This window comes from Liolophura sinensis, chromosome 12, assembly GCF_032854445.1.
Source record: "Liolophura sinensis isolate JHLJ2023 chromosome 12, CUHK_Ljap_v2, whole genome shotgun sequence".
Taxonomy (NCBI): Eukaryota; Metazoa; Mollusca; class Polyplacophora; order Chitonida; family Chitonidae; genus Liolophura; species Liolophura sinensis.
In genome coordinates, this window is record NC_088306.1 from 21,315,007 (window position 1) to 21,336,454 (window position 21,448).

The 21,448-nt window shown below is 38.8% G+C and overlaps 1 protein-coding gene across 3 annotated transcripts; it reads right to left on the minus strand.

Moving 5' to 3' along the window:
• Window positions 1–655: 655 nt before the first annotated feature.
• Window positions 656–21,311, minus strand: LOC135479104 (stimulator of interferon genes protein-like). Of its 3 annotated transcripts, none has more exons than XM_064758825.1 (9): window positions 21,171–21,311; window positions 12,817–12,905; window positions 11,658–12,097; window positions 10,857–10,955; window positions 9,686–9,915; window positions 6,831–7,020; window positions 5,829–5,918; window positions 2,639–2,681; window positions 656–1,108 (listed from the first exon to the last, which is right to left on the minus strand). In XM_064758825.1, the coding sequence occupies exons 2-9, from the start codon at window positions 12,825–12,827 to the stop codon at window positions 1,048–1,050; spliced, it is 1,164 nt and encodes a 387-aa protein (XP_064614895.1). In that variant the 5' UTR covers window positions 12,828–12,905; window positions 21,171–21,311; the 3' UTR covers window positions 656–1,047. The 3 variants fall into 3 exon arrangements, with proteins under 3 accessions (XP_064614895.1, XP_064614897.1, XP_064614898.1); XM_064758827.1 differs by lacking the exon at window positions 21,171–21,311 and adding an exon at window positions 14,183–14,535; XM_064758828.1 differs by lacking the exons at window positions 656–1,108; window positions 2,639–2,681; window positions 5,829–5,918 and adding an exon at window positions 6,037–6,785 and having other exon boundaries at window positions 6,827–7,020.
• Between the last annotated feature and the right edge of the window lie 137 nt (window positions 21,312–21,448).

Below are 21,448 nucleotides of genomic sequence, written 5' to 3' on the forward strand. Positions count from 1 at the left end.
CCGATTTATGTGTGGAGAAAACCGAATATAGATCCCAGCTAATACACAACCCTTCACGAAGAGCCTGTGGAAACTCCTGACTGAAATGCGTAGCCAACCTAGAGCTTCCTGTACTAGATTGGATACTGGTCAGCTGCCGCGAGAGCGACACGGCGGGGTTATGAGCCAGGGACACATACAAAGGTGAAGGTGATCTGATACACACTAAAAATGAATGCTTAGTTTGTGAATGGATAAATAAACACATTTCTGTTACACCCAATAAACAAGTACTGTAGTGTTTATTCGTAAACATTTCCTCCCACCACAATGCTGGCCGCCGTCGTATAAGTGAAATATTCTTGAGTACGGCGTAAAACACCAATCAAATAATTAAATAAATATTCATAAATGAAGGTGTATCAGCAACCCTGCGGATGGTCGTGGGTTTCCAACGGGCTCTGCCCGGTTTCCTCCCACCATAATGCTGGTCGCCGTTGTTTAAGTGAAATATTCTTGAGTTCGGCGTAAAACACCAATCAAAAAAATAAATATTCATTAACGCTATGTTAAGAGCTCTCACCTGTTAAAGCTTGAAACAACTGTTCTTTGTAGTTCTCTTCTTTGCTTTGGACGTAAGTTAGATTTTTACAAAAATCATGAATATATTTAGCTTTGGGCGTTCCTCGTAGCACTGGTATTGGCTGGACCGATTGCTCAAGTTCGTCCTTATTCGGCACTCTCAGCATGTGGAAGATCGTTAGAACGTTTTCAGACGTTTCATCAGACAGGATCAAGATCGTTCTCTTGGATCGCCTCGTCATTTCCCGCATTTCCTCTAACATCTGCTTATTGGCGCTCAGGTCGCGATCTTTTTACAGCGCATTTCATGTGTTTTTCTTTCTCAAGAAAATTTGTTAATGCTATCGCAAACTTCCGGTCTTCTTCTCCTCACCGTACATGATAAAAGCATGATATTTCCAGTGTTCATTAAAACCCAGACTCCGGCTGGCTTCCGGTTCCCCTGTTTTCGGGTGATGGTCAATTTCCATAGTAACACCGCCATTTTCAGTTTCCATACCAACGCCGCCATTGCCAGTTTCCATGGCGGAATTCGTCATTTTGAGAGCTGAAACCACAACAGTAACAACTTATGTGATTATAAAGGGCGAATATAATGAGTAAACCATTCAGATTTGTACTCACGGACGAATTTTACCACTTCTGACATCTGCGAGTTCAAAGTTTATGCCATATTAGCTGAAAGTAAGCCACCTCCACAGAAAGTGGTGTAAGACCCGTCTATAAAGCTAGCCACGAGAACAGTGTAGACTGGACAAAACTAGGATTTCCGTATACAATAATGACCCATCGACGATGATCTATTTTAAGCTAAACATGTGTTTATTCGATTGCTGCCTAATGTTGCACTGTGAAACGTAGTTTCATGACGGTGGTGGTGGTGGTGGGTTTATGGCTTCTACGATGCCATCATACAAATGAAGCGAGGATACCGGAGTATCAGTAGAGTTACCTGTAACCACCGCCCATCGCAAGGTATATGATGAACCTCCTGATTTGAAGCCACAACCGAAACCAAAACGAAAAGCCAATGGCAATACACGGAATATATCCAATCTTGCTTGCCAAGAAATATGGACATGGAAGTACGATGGTCACAAGCCTGCTGAATCTGTCCACGTTTTCGTTGCTATTGCACAGTGCACGATTTATGTTTGAACAGTTGTAATTTCGGTCACACTTTCATGAAAATCCGGTGGTTGGGAAGTTGGTGTCTAATTAGCGAATGCCTTGTTTCAAGCATAATGAGCCTTTAAACTCTGTCAAAAAGCTTGATAGCCACAAAAAAGTTCACATTCACCATTTCACATTTAGGCATTAACATGAAGAGTCAACTAGAACAAAACCCTATAACTCAAGTAAATTGACAAATGCCCAGTTTTCACTGCGGGTACTTTGTGACCATTTATCAGCTATCACACTTTCCTGCCACTATAATGCTGGTAGCCGCCGCATAAGTGAAATATTCTTGAGTACGGCGTAAAGCATCTATCATATAAATAAACTATCACACCGCTGTCGCAGATCTGCTTTTACTCTTCATCCTGAAGTCGTTATATTGAAATCGTTAGTATATTCTTGACAGAGAAGCTTGTAAAACAAATGATTTCATACAAACGGGCTGTCTTACAGACTACTCGGCAATATTTCTACATATCCATGGCAACAGACATTTGTAAACCACCCGTCAACCATATCAGAACGTACAAGGTCAATCATTTCAAAACCAATTTCGGAGTCAACTTTCCACAATAAAATGCCAAAGGAACAAAAATTATGTTAAGTATTTATTGACTCATTTGATTGGTGTTTTACGCATACACAAGGATATGTCACTTATAGTCACTCGAGGCCATCCGCAGATTACGGGCAGGTCGTCCCACAAAAAGACCGGAGATTCACCCAACACTGGCTGGACTTGAACTCACAGTGACCGCACTGGCGAGAGGATCTGTGTTTGTGCTGTGCAAGCACTCGACACTAGCACTAACCACACGATCACGGAGGCCCGAGTATATATAAAGTAAGAAATTAAGATGCAATAAACAAATTAGGATATAAGTGAAATAATACAAACCTATCCTGACAGGTATTTTGCCTTAGGTAAGATGGTTCACAAGCTGAAATGAGATAGGTGAGACAGTCTTTGTAAAATAAAAAAAAAAATAGTATTTGCAAGTATTAAATAAGCTCGTGTATACATACAACACCCATTTTCAGCACAGTAAAAATGCTGACCTTTTTCTCTGGCAAAGCCAGTGTCCTGTTTATCGCGCAAGCGCTTATCAAATACTTCTGCCTTTTGTCAAACCTTTTAAATGCGATCTGACTTATAGTTCAACCAATGTCACATGTAGTAATAAATGGAACACTCTAAAACTAAAAACACAGAAATATATTTAGTTTAAATTCCACTCTTAAAATCTTATACGAGTTTCACTTGAAACACAATTTTGCACATTCAGGATTTCTGTTAAGATTTGTTTAAGAAAAGGTAAAGTTAATTACCCAAGACGTTCATAAGATACAGAGTGAATAGTAGACAATGCCGTCAGAATTGATGTGAATAGCAGACAATGCCGTTAGATTTGATGTGAACAGCAGACAACGCCGTCAGATTTTATGTGAACAGCAGGACAACGCCGTCAGAATTGATGTGAACAGCAGACAATGCTGTCAGAATTGATGTAAATAGCAGACAATGCTGTCAGAATTGATGTGAATAGCAGACAATGATGTCAGAATTGATGTAAATAGCAGACAATGCCGTCAGAATTGATGTAAACAGCAGACAATGATGTCAGAATTGATGTGAATATAAGCAGACAATGCCGTCAGAATTGATGTAAATAGCAGACAATGCCGTCAGAATTGATGTGAATAGCAGACTTGATGTCAGAATTGATGTAAATAGCAGACAATGCCGTCAGAATTGATGTAAATAGCAGACAATGATGTCAGAATTGATGTGAATAGCAGACAATGCCGTCAGAATTGATGTGAATTAGCAGACAATGCTGTCAGAATTGATGTGAATAGCAGACAATGATGTCAGAATTGATGTAAATAGCAGACAATGCTGTCAGAATTGATGTAAATAGCAGATAATGATGTTCAGAATTGATGTAAATAGCAGACAATGATGTCAGAATTGATGTGAATAGCAGTCAATGCCGTCAGAATTGATGTAAACAGCAGACAATGCTGTCAGAATTGATGTGAATAGCAGACAATGCCGTTAGATTTGATGTGAACAGCAGACAACGCCGTCAGATTTTATGTGAACAGCAGACAACGCGTCCAGAACTGATGTGAACTGCAGACAATGCTGTCAGATTTGATGTAAATAGCAGACAATGCTGTCAGAATTGATGTAAATAGCAGACAATGCCGTCAAAAATTGATGTTAAATAGCAGACAATGATGTCAGAATTGATGTGAATAGCAGACAATGCCGTCAGAATTGATGTGAATAGCAGACAATGCCGTCAGGAATTGATGTGAACAGCAGACAATGATGTCAGAATTGATGGGAATAGCAGACAATGCCAGAATTGATGTAAATAGCAGACAATGCCGCCAGAATTTGATGTAAATAGCAGACAATGCCGCCAGAATTGATGTAAATAGCAGACAATGCCGTCCAGAATTGATGTGAATAGCAGACAATGCTTGTCAGAATTGATGTAAATAGCAGACAATGCGTCAGAATTGATGTAAATAGCAAGACAACGCCGTCAGAATTAACGTGAACAGAGAGAGTTCAAGTGAAGTATTCCCTCAGATGTCGTGGTGAAATGAAAACCAAGGCATCACAAAAAGGGGAATAACTCTGACATTTAAATGTCATGTCACCCGTTTTTCAGCAAGATTTTATCAAGACAAGGTTCAACAGACGACAGCTTCTGGTTAGCATTTGGTGAAGTTTCGATGTAGGTACTAAGCAATGTTTAACATGTTTGCTGTCACAAAGAGTTAGCTTTTAGAAATTGTTTCAAATAATCTCATGCTATCTATACCTTTTAACTTTTAAATGCCATTACAACATGCCACACAACATTAAGGCTTTCACCAGTCTAGACCGCTTCGGCGGCCCAGTGGTTTAGAAAGTCCACCTCGAAGCCGGAAGACCCCGTGATCAAACCCGGTCGGGCCATACCACAGAGTTTAAAAATGGTACTTGTTGCTGCCTCGCTTGGCGCTTACGTGATCTTTAAAACATATCACAGATAGTGTGTGGATCACGTGATGTTGTAATCTACACCAGCCGATGGAAAGCCTCCAAAGGAATTCTGGTTCAAATGACGCAGTCTATTCGTTCTTTCCTGTGAATAGATTCTTTCGTCATGAATTCTAATGTCGTTCATAAATAGAGATCATGACAGATCGATATGTCTGAGGTCGAGTCTGATGTGACAACCCGACTTCCGATCACGAGATATTGATACAACTTCGCAGAACACGCACAGTCTTGATGATTTTTTATCATATATCTCGTTATTCAACGAAACGAACGGGAATGAAACGACAAACTCACAAGTTCAACCATGGCAATGAAGTAGCTGATTAAGCCTCTAGTTAACCCGCAAACAAACATAGTTCTTAATACATATTAAATCACTCAACAAAATGTGAATGCAAACCTTAAAACTGATTGAAACTTATTCGAAAATAATCCTAGATTTTCTACTCCATGATGCCTGACGAATAATAACAAGTTTTAAGCAATATCATCACGTTTTCATTCCGTATCCCTACGCCACACGGGAATTCCAGAAACAGGGCTGACGTCATCGTGGAGGTTACGTCAAAATGTCACCACTCTGTGATTCACAGCAACAACACAAAACAAATCAAATGTCAAAATGGAACATAACTGAAATAACTTACATACTTACTTGAATAAAACACATAATTAGGCCTACTGCAGTTCTCAACAACACTGAAATTTCAGCGTGGAAAGAATTCGCCGGTAACATTATATTGCTCGGATGTTAGTCGGCACTGCATATCCTAAATATAAATAAATAGTCCAGGGATTTCCAGTAGAGGCACAAGCAGAGGGCACAAGCAAGGTCAGGGAGTTCAAAGTAGCCCCAGAAAGAGTGCTGACGTCATCATCTGAGACAAGACTTTGTATCACATGGCTGTATCGGATGCCGTAGACAGATAGGTATGTAATCAATTGTGACGCAAGAAAACATGTTATAGTCCAAAATACGAAAGTATCGAAAACAACACACATGTTTTATTCTCCGGAAACCTACCATTCAGTTTCTCCGCCTCAATGTCGGCACGTATATCCTCCCTGATCAGCTTGAGAAGTTCTTGGGACACTCTGCCATCATCAATGTTACCTAAATATAAACAGGATCAAAGTCACATGAATTTTTTCCCATTTATTCATCTCTTTATTAGATTGTTACTTCATAAGGCATTTATTTATTTATTTATTTATTTATTCCATACCCATGGCCTTTTCAGTTATACCATAACTGTCTGGTTTATTGATGGGGGAAAATAGGGGGACAAATCACTGTCATTATACAGAATGGGTACGCTTTACGCTTACCGTCAGTATCATTATGCAGAATGGGTACGCTTTACACTTACCATCAGTATCATTATACAGAATGGGCACGCTTTACACTTACCATCAGTGTCATTATACAGAATGGGTACGCTTTACACTTACCATCAGTATCATTATACAGAATGGGTACGCTTTACACTTACCGTCAGTATCATTATACAGAATGGGTACGCTTTACACTTACCATCAGTATCATTATACAGAATGGGTACGCTTTACACTTACCATCAGTATCATTATACAGAATGGGCACGCTTTACACTTACCATCAGTGTCATTATACAGAATGGGTACGCTTTACACTTACCATCAGTGTCATTATACAGAATGGGTACACTTTACACTTACCATCAGTGTCATTATACAGAATGAGTACGCTTTACACTTACCATCAGTATCATTATACAGAATGGGTACGCTTTACATTTACCATCAGTGTCATTATACAGAATGGGTACGCTTTACACTTACCATCAGTATCATTATACAGAATGGGTACGCTTTACACTTACCATCAGTATCATTATACAGAATGGGCACGCTTTACACTTACCATCAGTGTCATTATACAGAATGGGTACGCTTTACACTTACCATCAGTGTCATTATACAGAATGGATACGCTTTACACCTACCATCAGTGTCATTATACAGAGTGGGTACGCTTTACACTTACCATCAGTGTCATTAAACAGAATGAGTCTGTACTTGTTTGAGTGGTAATACCCAAGTATATCTTCCAGGGTACATTTAAAGCGGTACAGCTGACGTTTCTTTTCGTCAGCGCTCATCCGGGCGATTCCGCCTACCTCCATGTCGTTCATAGGTTGAACCACCGAACAAAACTCGCCAAGAAAGTAAAACGTCTGAAAACAATAAAGGAATTAAATTTCTAACTGACTTACGTACAGTATTTGGAGTATCCGCCTCGACGTGGAGAGGCCCCGGGATCAAACCCCGGTCGAGACTTTAAAAATGGTACTTGTTGCTTCCTCGCTTGCGCTCAGCACTGAGAGGGGAGAGCAAGGAAACAGGACTGATTGGCCCGTCAGTATAATGTGACTGCGCGAGGTGTCATGTCTAGTGTCTTCGGCATGATACTTCAGTGCAATGCAGAAGCACTTTGGCTGAATGGACTCGCTCTGCCACAAGAAGACACAGAACATGTACACACACCTTATGACTGAAAAATTGTTAATTTATAGTTCGAAATCAGACTTTCTTATACCATCTGTTAACCAAAAAGGACGTTCCAGGTCAATAATCGCAAGGCCAAATACCAACGAGTTTAAAAATTGTACTTGTTGTTGCCATGCTTGGCGCTCAGCACTAAGAGCTTAGAGCAAGGAAACAGGACTGGTTGCCTCGGTGTCTGTATAATGTGACTGAGTGTCTCCTGCACGATACTTCAGTGATTTGCTCTACCTAATAACTCCTCGTCGTCACATGACTGAACAATTGTTAAGTACAATGTTAAACCTGAAACGTTCATTTATCATTCTACACTATTTGGTCCACAGAAGAAGCCATTCCTCTATAAATTATCGTGTTAGTTGTTCTCACATAAGAAATGAAAACTGGTCATGTTTTTGTGATGTGTTTGTTGATGGACTAATTCTGGCCTATGCAGTAAGTCACAGTTACCGCCTGAGGTTGAGGTCTTCAAGCTAGATAATCATCCAATCCAGACCGCCTTTTATCACAGAGGTCGCGAAGCGACCTACCTGACAAAAGACGGCCAAGACTGGGTGATCATCTAGCTTGGACACCGAAACCAAAGTCGGTAACTGACCTACACAATGGTTCCATTGTTTTGCAAGAATCATTCGTTTCATGAAATCGCCGTTTTAGTGACTAAATTCGGACGAATTTTTCTAATTATTAAAATTCATCTTAATTACTGTGACGCACATGTATAGGTTGGAAAATTATATAATTCAGTAATGTATTAGCTATATTGATGTGGTCTTATATGAAGCCCTTAAGATGTTATCCATTACACATGGTGCAGTGACAAACTGCATAGGTTTACCATGTACGTTTACTTCGTATTATCGTTTATGTTCGCATTAACCAATTTAGTAATTTTTTTAAGGTATACAAGAAGCTACCAAACTCACGTTAGCCTGAAAAGAATGCAGCAAATTTCTATGTTTTGATAGCCTTCAAACACTTTTTACCAGCAGAGCTTGACCTGGACTCAAGGAAAATGATATTTCTCAACACGGCAATTTCTAAAAAAAATCTAAATTCTAAAAATTCTAAAGAAAATCCCCAGCAATGTACTATGTACCACTTTAAATAAATAAATAATAATCAATAAATAAATAGTGTTTTAAATAAATAAATTTGTGCAGATACATGGAAGAACTCATTCAGAAGCTTTAATATTTTCTGATTTATGCAAATAATAAATTTCCTTGAAAAAAAAAATCCAGTGGCATGTAATAATTAATCGGCTTTTCTGAAATTGGAAACATATTTGTCTTTAGTTGTTTTAAATAGTTGGGACACAGGGCGTTATGTTCGACGAGGTTGTGTTGTTGTTGAAAAGTATCAATACCGAGAAAACATAATACGATGATATGATGATGGCCTCACCCCGGCTTCCACAAAACGGTGTAACGGAACCTGCTTTCCAGTGCTTATACTAGCAATAGCAAACAAGAAATACCTAACAGCTCAGATAGTAGAGAGCTCAAATCCCGATGAGTGAAGCAGCGAAATTAGTAAGCATCCCTTGACCACCTGTGATCCGCGAGCAAACTGGTGGGTACGTAGGACGAATGACCCGCGGCAAACAATGGAGGCATCGTGTAATATGGAGTTACCGATACTCGTAGCTGTAATGAGGCTGGTTTTCGGTTATGTTAAATAATAATTTATCGAAGGGGTTCTTTGTATCGACTGTTATTTGTAGAATAAAGCTGCATTATTCCTAGCCGCGCCTAGAACATTCTTTGCGTCTTTCCTGAAACCTGTTGATTGCATCTGTTTCCGTAATTACGTACCAATCTCTTTACTTGTAGTTTCTTAGTTCTTTAATGGTTTTTTGTTTTGTTTTGAATGAACTTTTGTTTTGGAAACTTGTCCTGGGATTACTGACCCGGATCGTCTATTATGACGGTGTCACGATACGTATAGGCATACGAATATTTGTTTCAACGCCTAAATCCTCTAATCAAAAACACCGTCGTGCAAGTGAATAATTCTTGCGAGCGACACCAAACTCAAATCAGATAAACAAACAAATACATTGACAGCGTACATACACGCCGAATTTGACTTTCAATTCATTCCAAAAAAATAAATTTAACAGAATGTTGTACTCTAGAGTGTATTCTCTTATTGTAGCAGATGATACCGTTAAATATGACACATATATTCTATGAATTCAAAAAGATTCTATTACATTAAAAGGATATTATGTCAAATTTGACAAAATATATATAATATGTTATAATAACAGAATACATCACTAAGACAAAATTAACTTAAGAGATTAGTTTTGAAGTATTTAAAGACTCGTACCTTGTCATCTTGTATTTTGTAAACAGAGTTCTTATATGTACGTTCCTTGCCAGCTCTCCACCTTATCACGGGTTCTAGTGGCGTGTCAGCCACGATTCTCTTGTCCCAATCCGTCAGTTTCCCAGGACATATACAGCTTTCCGGTAATAGGAGGTACATCCTTCGTGGTATACACCGGCGTTTAGGGTCGGATTGCCAGTGGGGACACTTTTGAATCCGTTCATTAAGAACTTGAAAGAAGCGAACAAAAACTATCATGATGCACATAGAATGTTTGATCATGGTTACTATCACGAAGGTCCATGAACAGTCAATGTTGGTGATTCCATACATTTCCTGTCCCAGGTTTGAACCCGCGATTGAGAAACAAGCATATTAACCAGCCGGCCATGGCCTGCTCCATATGTTTCTGTTTTAATGCCATTGTACCATTGAGTGAGTGCGTACTTAGGGTCAAACGTCGTAACAAAATTTCAGTCATATGACGACGAAAGAGTCCTTAAAATGAAGGTAATGTGCCTCCTAGTTGCAGGACTGATATTCTGCCGCTCTTATATCTAGTGCTGCTTCACTGAGACGACTTACCGAAGGCAAGTAAGCCACCCCACCCAAGCCATCATACTCATACGGGTCAGTCAGTCGTTGTACAATCCCTTAGTGCTGAAGTCCAACCAAGGAAGCTACAGCTTTCTCTTTTAAGGTCTTAGGTGTGACCCAGGATTGACCTTGGATCTACCCCCCCCCCCTCCTCCTCCCCTCCTCCCTCGAAGCCCACGCTCTCCGAACTGAGCCATCGGGGCCGGTTTCATTGTATCATTGAGACTCTTATGCTGCCTCAATTAAGCATTACACCGAATACACCCTACTGACATTCACCTTACTTTCACAAAACTTTGTAAATAAATTTTGCGTAACTTTTCTCGTAAATGACCTCGCCTTAATATAACCTAGACAACGTCTTTCACGAAAACAGTTTTCTTAAAGTGACCCTCGTTCCGAAAGAAATATACGCAGGTAAGCTTATACACACGTGGTGTTCTGTAGTGTTCCGAAAGAAATATACGCAGGTAAGCTTATACACACGTGGTGTTCTGTGGTGTTCCGAAAGAAATATACGCAGGTATGCTTATACACACGTGGTGTTCTGTGGTGTCCTGTGATGTCCACTTACTTGGTAAAAGGATTTTGAGGAAGCTGTAGTAGTACGACCACGCGAAGCCATGACCCACATTACCCACGGGAAGTAAGGACTCTACAGACACATCCGGACCTGCACAAACGAATTTACGAGACACTGAAGAAAGACACTTCAAACAAAGTCAAGCGGATGTCAGGAAATTATTGGAGACGAGATACGTTAATTTTAGTAAGACATAAGAAATATGTAACCTAACAAAATTTTACATTAATATTAATATCCGACATGATACCGTATTTCTATCAACGAGAGTTAACATTATTAGCAGCTATACCTACAAGGATCTACCATTAGGATGTGTTTAGCAGCCCCACCTACGGCTGTAGTGTAGCCAAAAACAGACAAGAGTTAAAAACGACAACGAATATAATTAACGTGTACAATATAGAGAGACAAACCACAGCAGCGACGACAGCTGACAGATGGCATGTATGGTCACGCGTAATTGGTGAAATTTGTCCCCTTGCCAATTTACCGCAGTTATGGTTTTATTCTAACTGTTCATGTAAATGCATAAATAGTTGAAAATTACACGCTCCTAGCATCATGGTTTTAGCAGAATTATTTAAAAAAGATGCAGTGATGTCAATTGCAATTTATTAGACGTCACTGGTGTGGAATTACTTAAAATGCTGAGTTGTCATCATATTTAACATCCAATAACATAAAAACAATGAGAAGACCTCTTTTTTTGCATCATTGACAGAATGTACGAGCTTCAGAAAAGGTATGGAGTTATACTGGTGGCGTAATAAATAAACCGCCAAAACCAACCAATTATCATGTTCATGACATCGTCCAGGAAGCCGTCCACCTTCCCATCAATGCACTCGAGCTGTCTCAGCACATCGGGAAGCTCCTTTGTCTCCACATCCAAGAGCACTGGGACAATAGCCAGTCTGTCGTTGTCAATGGAGCGTTCCAGTGTCAAGGAGAGCTCCAGTGTGCACCAGTAGCTCTTCAGGGATTGTCTTGAGATCAAGGAAAGGATTTTCTCGGATGTCTCAATGAAAGTGATAATCTGGTCGAAAATCTGAACGCCCCCCATGAAGTCCTGTGAAGCCATCCCGCACTGAAAGCCTTTAGCCTGAAGTTTCCGATACAGATTCTTGGCAAACTCGTTGTCCGCTTCGCAGTGAGTGATGAAAACATGGCGCTCAAAACCTTCCTTTAGTTTACGTCCTTCATGGGGCTCGTCCGTTACAAAACTTCCACTAAAAAGAACAAGTCCAACACTGTGAGCTACACAGGCTATAGGTAAAAAGAAATCTTAATGGGCAAAAATAAATCCAAGCAGTTAATAATACAATCTGCATAAAATAAAGTATTCAGCTCGGCGGGGCGGGGGTGGGGGGGGGGGGGGGGTGTTGTGAAACATGAAACTGGAATAAGATGCATTATTTCTCCGCGAAAAGGCTGTAGTTAATACCGGCAAAATAGCATTAAACTGTATTCACACATGCTGAATTAAACAATGATAGAGGATTTGGTTTTGACTCGTGTTTTATGCCGTACTCAAGATTATTTCACTCATACGACGACGGCTAGCATTATGGTGGGAGGAAACCGAGAGAAACCCAGGATTATCCGCAGGTTACTGACAGACCTTCCCTGTAATGCGCCACTGTTTCTGTACTGCTGTACTCATAAACCAAAGCGGAAGTCTACCATACATGCATCACCACAGCGTACGTATGCTTTTAAGCAGAGCTGGAGTCTACATTGTCTTTTTGTGGCAGTTAGAGTCCATGTCGCCAAAGTGCTGCAGCCACTGAAGTACCATGCCGAAGACACCAGGCATAACACCCCACTTAGACACATTATACTGACACCGGACCAACCAGTCCTGTTTCCTTGCTCTAAGCTCTCAGTGCTGAGCACCAAGTCTTTTTCATTTTTCATACAGCTTGAAAAAAACGGCTTGTTTCCCTACCTGGTTGCCATGGCGACCTCTTATCCCGCGTGACATGTGACACCCGACGTGCCTTGTTCTCTACCTTTATCTCAACGTTCCTAACGGTTCTGAAGATAGAGAAAAGAGGAATCTCACGTACAGAACAAATAGTTCAGGAATGGCCAACACTTCATGTTTCGCGTAGCATTTGACAGGATTGACTCAGGTCTTTAAAAGAAATGACATATTTATACAACCTATACCTTAAATAAAACAGCTATACTTAAGGTTAAATAAAATATCCCAAGTTTCGACCAGCAGTGCTTGTTAGCTGAGTATTTAATAGTTAAACATAGGAGGCTAACATGTCTCAGGGATTCATACATAGGCCCTATTGATTTCATGAACCCATATTCGATTCGTAAAATTGGGTTTAAACTCAATTTTGGCTTCGGAAACTGAATTTTTTGATTAAACACAAAATTAACTACACTCAGTTTAGTTGATGATAACTCAATGTGAGAAAACTGATTTCGCAGCGCTAACGTACAAAAAAAGGTTTCTCAGGCGATCGGCCGTCGCAGGATTGTACATGGTCCAATTTCCGCTACCTGGCCACTGCACATCCACAGGTTACTGAGGCTTTTAACAATAGATTCGGTCATTATGTATCGAACAGAGATGGTGTCTTGGCTTTCAATCATTATAATAGTAGTGTTGTACTTTCTCAGTTAGCAAGAAAGCAGTATATCTAAGTAGGCCTATTATGGAAGTGACATCGTACATGGCACTATTTGCAGTAGTCCCCAAATTGCGAATGCTTGGTCCGTCAGTGATAATTAAGATCTAGCTGTGTCACGTGTCAAATCAGCATATTGATAAGAAATTCCATTCACATTAGAATTCATAAGTTCATTCAGCTGGGGGGAACAGGAAAGAAATCTAGTGAAGCAAATATTTTATTATACATTTTTACTATTTTGTCTGTCAAATAAACAATAGAACTTTGAAGGAAGAATATAATGTAATGAGACTGCGTTCTAAAATCCGGCAAAAAAAAAAATACAGAACTGAGAAGGTTAAGCTTAACAAACTGCCATTTTCTCATGGAAAATAAAGCAGAAGAAATATATTTACAACAGAACTGTGGAATTAAATAGCTGTATTTAAAATAGATATCTATACAGATAATGGTACAATACAACATAAAAATTAGCTCGGTTTGTAAAATATAATTTAACTCAATACGGACTCCAAATTGGTCGGGTTTTTTTTTAGCTCAATTTGGTAAAAATAAAATCAATTTTGAGTCTCGGTTTGTTTAATTTGGACTAACTCTACTTAAGCCATAATGCAAACGTTTACATTCAAGAACAGATAGAATAAAAGCATAAGGTTAACTGACAGGAAGCCGTATTCCACAGGTACATGGTGTGTAACCATTTGCCAACTATCGGACTGCCGCTGTTGCTGCTGCTGTGGTTTGACTCTCTACGCCGGAGGTCTTCAATTACATTTACATTAACAGATATAACATAAGCCTGATTCAGGTCAACAGACAAGAGCCTGCATTTCACGGTTTACGTGTGATCATTTGCGAGATATCACACTGTCGTCGCTGCTCTGCGTAAATACCCGTCCAGACTATCCAACATCGTTCAACTGTTGTTGACTTAACAGCAAGTTAAATGCTGTTGAGGTAAGTTGAGTGTCACGTCCAAACTACAAATCAGATAGGTCAATTTTGTCCAACACTGCTGCCGTGTGTTCAGCTGTGTTGGGTTGTGTTATTTACAACACTTTTGTTTTGTTGAGTCAACAAAAGTTGAGTGATGTTGGGTGATCTGGACGAGGCTTGAACGTGAATCGTTACTGAACAACTCCCCCTTGCCGTCCCTGTATGCGTGCGGGTGTTAAGTGATTCACTGGGTATACACTACTCACACTGAACCCGAGTGCGTATCAGTAGGCTATCTCATTGGCTGTGGTAGTTAAGTGGTGGTGGCGGTACGGAGGGAGGGTAAACATATACCGAAGAATCTGGAATTTAGCCGGCCCACGATTAAGGCGAAAAAGGCGAGGGACATCAATTATAGTCTGGCCTTAACCGTACATTCACAGTGCAACCCTATATATGTCTGGATGTTTACAACCTATATATGTCAACCCTATGTATGTCAACCCTGTGTATGTCTGTATTCACATACATGTGATTCCCTGTAGAATTACACACAGATAGATGACAAAAACACGGCTGGTATATGTATAACATTAAATATGTTAAATCCAAATTTCTGGCAGTCGTGAAGATAGTACAAGCATTTATAATGTTTGATTACCACTTCCTGAAGTGTTTGAATTTCAGCACTTTACAAAATGGTTAAAAGATGTTGTCTTAACATAATTTTAGGACAAATTAACACTCCTAGATGTTTTGTTAGGTAGTAATCCATAAATGTTAAAATTCTGCAATGTACTATATTACAAAAGTTAACATTTTTAGCTGTTGTGTTAGGCAGTAAATTTTAAAATTCTGTAATACACTATGTTACAAAATGAACACTTTTAGGCGTTGTGTTATGTAGTAATCTATTAATGTTAAAATTCTGCTATGTACTATATTACAAAAGTTAACATTTTTAGCTGTTGTGTTAGGCAGTAAATCTTAAAATTCTGTAATACACTATGTTACAAAATGAACACTTTTAGGCGTTGTGTTATGTAGTAATCTATTAATGTTAAAATCCTGCAATGTACTTTGTCACAAAAATTAACACTTCTAGATGTTTTGTTAGGTAGTAAATGTTAAAATTCTGTAATATACTATGTTACACAAATTAACACTTTTAGATGTTGTGTTAGGCAGCAAATGTTAAAATCCTGTAATTCACTGTTACACAAATTAACACCTTTAGATGTTGTGTTAGACAGTAAATGTTAAAATCCTGCAATGTACTATGTTACACAAATTAACGCCTTTAGATGTTGTGTTAGGTAGTAGTCTATAAATGTTAAAATTCTGCAATGTACTATGTCACATAAATTAACACCTTTAGATGTTGTGTTAGGTAGTAGTCTGTTAACGTTAAAGTCGTGCAATGTACTATGTTACAACTTGTAACCATTACGCGGCGCAACATTTTAAAATGTTGACACTCACATTTTATAACATTTAACATTTATCATTTTCACACACAGAAAATGTTGATAATCTATTATTTTCGTTTCAGAAGAGCATAGTTTTACCAAATCAGTGAAATAGAGATGTTGTCGTGTTGCTTAAGTTACTACCTTAAGTTTACATAAGCAATTAGAATAAAACAGTAATTCTGGAATACGGCCTCCTGTCAAAATTCTGTTTTTTTCTGAAAAGCTTACAAGAGGCCGTGTTTCAGAGGTTGCGTGAGACAATTTGCCAGCAATCACAGTATGGCCGATGTTATGGATTTACTCCATATGATGCAGCTTTTTGTATTACATTTATGTTGTACTGCTTTTATTTATTTATTTATTTGATTAGTGTTTTACGCCGTACTCATGAATATTTCACTTCTACAACGGTAGCCAGCATTACACTGGGAGATGGGGGGAAACCCTGATGAACAAACGACTGCCAGACCTTCCCACGCACGGCCTAAATGGAAGCATTTATGTTCGAGTATCGATTGTAAATGCCCTAGCAACCAACACATTTGAAACACAAGTAATAACGACGTACGTCGTAACGGTAGTTACTATAAATACAAACTGCAATTTGCAGGTATAAATACTTTCATTTTCACTTTTAACGAACCTTCAATCAACATGCCTTGCACCGCCAGACAAATGGTTTCTTTAAATTAAAAGAAATGTTCCTAGTGTACATATTGCTCATTATTTTCATCTTCACTTAATCAAAGGTAACGATGTCCGACATGGTTACGAAACCTATAGCAAGTATCAACCTTGCTGACAGGAAGATAACTGTTTTGGATATTGAATGTTACTGAATGAATGTTTGGAGTTTTGAATGTTTGAGGTTTTGTATTTCAGGAATATTGTACTGTATTTCAGCAATATAGAGCTGTATTTCAGTAATACTGTGATGTATTTGAGCAAATTGTGCTGTGTTTTAGTAATATTTCGCTGTATTTCATCAATGCTGTGGCTACATAAAATGGGAAGAACTACAGATGTTTATATCAGAGCTTCGCGTCAGTTGCTATCATTTTTTCGGTGCTCACATGGTTATGTCCATATAGAAAAACTATACCGTTGAGATTAATGACTCGATCATTTGCTTTAGTGAGGCAGCATCATAAATGTGACGTCATTATGACAGTATAAATAATTATACTGGACACAAATAGGGGACGAACAGATGGACAAAATTATTGTACCATAATCTGATCTACCTAATAGCACCGGGTGCATAAAAATGGATCAACGTGAGGCGCGACACATCACATCCGTGCCAATGCATCAACCAAAAATCAAAACTGCAAAACAATTGGAGTTGTAGCCTGGACACGAAGTTCACGTCGAGCTGTATACAGCAGATATCAGAGAAAGGGAAATCTGGTTACCATGGCAATCAGGTTATCATGACAACCGAAGAAACAGACAAATGTGAGTGGCAACACATCATGACATTTATCGTAATAAAGTCACATAATTCAGATTAAACATTTCACCATCACGTGACACATTTGGACTTTCAGGTAACCATTTATATACATAACAAATATTTAGCATACAATCAGTGCTACATAGTTTGTTACATGCAAATATACACTTGAAAACAGAAGAGAAGGCCCTTGTGGGTTTATTGGACAAAATAAGTCTGCCTTAACGCTGCAAATACATTGTGGTTAGAGAGAACTTACGCTTTCTACTGATAGGGATGTAACTCACAAGTAATCTAATCTAGCCTATTCCTATAGTGAGTAGTCACACAAAAAGTACTAAGTAATTGTAAACAGATAGAACTGCCATATATATATATATATATATATATATATATATATATATATATATATATATATATATATATATATATATATATATATATATATATATATATATATATAACGCAAGAGTATATACAACGTTGTTTAGCAGTCTTGCGTGGGTAGGAGAGGGTAGAAGGTAAGCCAGACGGTTGCGCTTATTCAAAAAACCTGTAGATAACAAGAACTAGGTAAACACTGTCAGGTCATTTCACCACACTGTAAAAGTTAATCTGTTTATTTTATTGTTATTGTCTGTTGTTATATATTATGTATTATAACACAACATTCTGTAATATTCAACATAATATCCTGTTCCTCTAATAGAATCTTTATGTTAAATGTGTTATATTTAACAGAACAATCTGCTGCAAATAGCAGATTACATTCTAACATCACTCAGATAACAACTAATAGATTAATTTTTTGAGTATATGTAGAGTGTAGCTAAGAAGTGTAGGCCGCCATTATAACTGAACGGTGTCGCGCAACTTCCCAACAAATTACAAAACCCACGCATGCGTTATGCCGTCTGGACACAGAACTCTAGTATCCGCCTCTGATTCAACTCTATGAAAGCCACATGAATCACATAAATATCAAACTCAACCAAAAAAATCTGAATAATATTTCACTAATGTATACCTGAAAAATTATGCTCTTTGGGGGATAGTTATTTATCAATTCCTACACAATACACATGAACACTCATCTCTGGTTCTTTATCAGCACGCTTTCATACTTCATCCAACTATTCACCTTTGCTTAAATTTTTTCATACGATGGCGGCTAGGTTTATTGTTGTCGTTTTTCCAAAAGGTCCTCCTCTATATGGACTTTTGTGTCACGAACGTGAAAGGCTCCAGTGGTTAGCAAGCTTATCGACGAAGGAGCGTTAGGCCGTCTACAGGAAGCAAAAATATACTTAAGCTGCTAAATACAAAAGTAAATACAAAGCTAGAGTAAATATGAAAGCGGGTAAAGCCAGCGCAGCGACGGCAGTGTGACAGATGGCAATTTGGTCATACGAAACCGGTGAAATACAACCCTTTGTCGATTTACCTCAATTTTATTCTAACCTTTCACGCACATGATTATATAATAGTATTATATAACCCCCTAGCATCACAGCTTAAGAAGCATTATAGTTAAAGAAATGCAATGATGTTAAATGCAAATCAATAAACGTCAACTGGTCCAGACCTACTTAAAATTTTGTACGTATTGTCATGACAAAAGCATAAAGTTCAGTCAAAGTTCCGAGTCGTGTTGAAACAGACCATCTGTCCGTTGATTTAGTTTTGCCGTCTCCTTCAACACGATACCGGTTACAAAACAACCATGTCTTGTTGTAGCCGGATACACACTGAAAAAAATTAATCAGTCAGTTTTAACAGAAAGTATTTTGTCTAAGTGATGCTTGAATGTATTCTACTATTGCAACCGATTATTCTGTTAAATATACCACACATATTTTACTACTTCAAAATAAAGATTCTGTGATATAGCCTAACAGAATATTATGTTGAATATGACACAGTATTATGTTATATGTTGTGTTGCAGGTCTGAAAACATTCAGCTTATCTCGTCATGCGATTTTGTTGTTAGTCGGCAAGTCATTAGGTTCTTTTTTAGCGTGTAGTGTTCCACGGATGATCGGATGAAATAATGGTACGCAGGCCAACAACTGACACAAACACTTCACCGATACCAATAAAATGATTATATCATACTGAATTTTATCCCAATTCTGTCTGACACACTCGTAAATACTCCTGCTGGCAGTTTTAATGCGTGTAGATGGCTTTTGGTAGCTTATGCTTTTTGTCATTCCCTTTTGGTTTGTCTTGATTTCCACAAATTTCAACTTCATCCCCTTTTTCTTCACAGTGTATGACTCATCGCCTACGGGGTAATCGGGCAGCCGGCAGCCTTGTGACCTCGTTACCTCACTTCGTTACCTGACTGACTGGCTACATTGCTGCCTTGTTACCTTGACCCCTTGCTTTGTTCCACAGTGGTATACATAGCGAGGTAGCGAGGTGGGGGAAATGATTCGCCTTGCTACCTCACTTCGCTACCTGGCTGTCTGGCTACATCGCTTCCTCGTTACCTCGATGGTTAGCTTTCTACAGCGTTCGAGGTAGTGAGGTGGGGAAATGATTCGCCTTGCTACCTCACTTCGTTACCTGGCTGTCCGGCTACATCTCTACTTCGTTACCCGCGTTGCCGTGCTTTAATATATAGTGGTAGGGGTAGCGATGTAGCGAAAAGTCATCTATCGGCTTCCATACGTGTCCTCAATTGCGATTTTAGGCCACACACAGACAGAGCACGTGCCGCTCTCTACTTTCGCCTTAGATCACTGTTACCAATCATGAACAACCCCAAGGTCAATGGGGTGACTGGGGTCATCCTTGTATTTCTATTAACTATTGATACGCCTAAATTCTCTTTCTCTGTAACAAGCACACTATGATTCTAACCAACAAATTAACCAGTTTTATTGGTAACTGCTGATTAAATAGTTCCGCGCGAGGACACCAGTGCTAAGCCTCCAACTGCCCTGTAAGGGAGTATGGGCCACCCGTCCATTCTCCTGCACGTGCATGCATGTACCGCTTTCTAGGCTTGTTACATTACTTATCAAGCAAAACTGTGCCAGTTTATGCTCCAGTTGGGATAGGCTTTACGTTTTAGCTCAACAGCATTTGTAAAACGACAACCCTTATAGCCGAAACTGGAAAAAAATTCCTAAATTTAGACAGGTAACGTGTCTTAAACCATGTACGACATTATATTAGCTGGAATACATTTAAAAGTACTTTGACTTACTTGAAAATAAGGTTTCACAAATTTGTTGGGTTTTTTTTTCCTTCTTCTTTTTTGGCATAAGGAGGAATTATATCCACATCATTTTAGTGTATAGGCTATATCATAATATGGGTCAGTTTGATCCACTGCTTTAAGCTTTTAATGACAGAGGTAAACGAGTCGCCGAGGGATGCTTGTTATTTTCGTAAATTGGACATGAGATTATTAACTCAAAAAGTCTAGTTTAGGTTAACTTCTGTTATATTCGCAAAAGTTTGCTCTGAGATCTATAGATTTGATATTTTCGAGTTTTAAAAACGTTTGGAAGACAAAAATGTTACAAGCTATCCTTTAACCTGGCTTAGGCCTACCGCAGAATGCAGCATGTCCGTTGTAAAACTTCTCCAACCTTTCAATTTTAATTTTTTCTGAGCTGTGCTTTCCAGTTGAGGCCATTTCACAAATTCTTGCCAATATGTGTTTAAATAATAAGATGAAAAAACATGACTACTGAAATCAATAATTTCAGAACAAGTAGGGCCTCATTACAAACAGTGTCACGAATATCGGAAAGCATGGATATACTTACTGGTGGGTTGGAATATGAAGGCCTCTGGATAGTCCGTCGGCATGCAGGGAATCTCTGAAGTTTCAACGTTTCAAGCTCTATTTATAGGTAGTTATAGACACAAAAACTAGGTCACACTTGAAAGCTGCATCGATATGCGTTACTGACATCTTGGGGGCTTTCACGTAAACCTGCATAACATACATGCAGCTGTGACTCCACGAGTCTTTGGATTTCTGCTCCATGAATTCTAAGAAATAGACCTAGGATCGATGTATCCATGGATATAAAGTTCTGCA

What these genes read in the sequence shown, in the direction of transcription:
- LOC135479104 (XM_064758825.1), bottom strand. An exon ending in ACAAAATACAAGATGACAAG is followed by an intron (nt 7,021 to 9,685) that starts GTACGAGTCTTT and finishes TATTGTTTTCAG; the next exon opens with ACGTTTTACTTTCTTGGCGA. An exon ending in CAAAATACCTGTCAGGATAG is followed by an intron (nt 1,109 to 2,638) that starts GTTTGTATTATT and finishes TTGTGGTTTCAG; the next exon opens with CTCTCAAAATGACGAATTCC.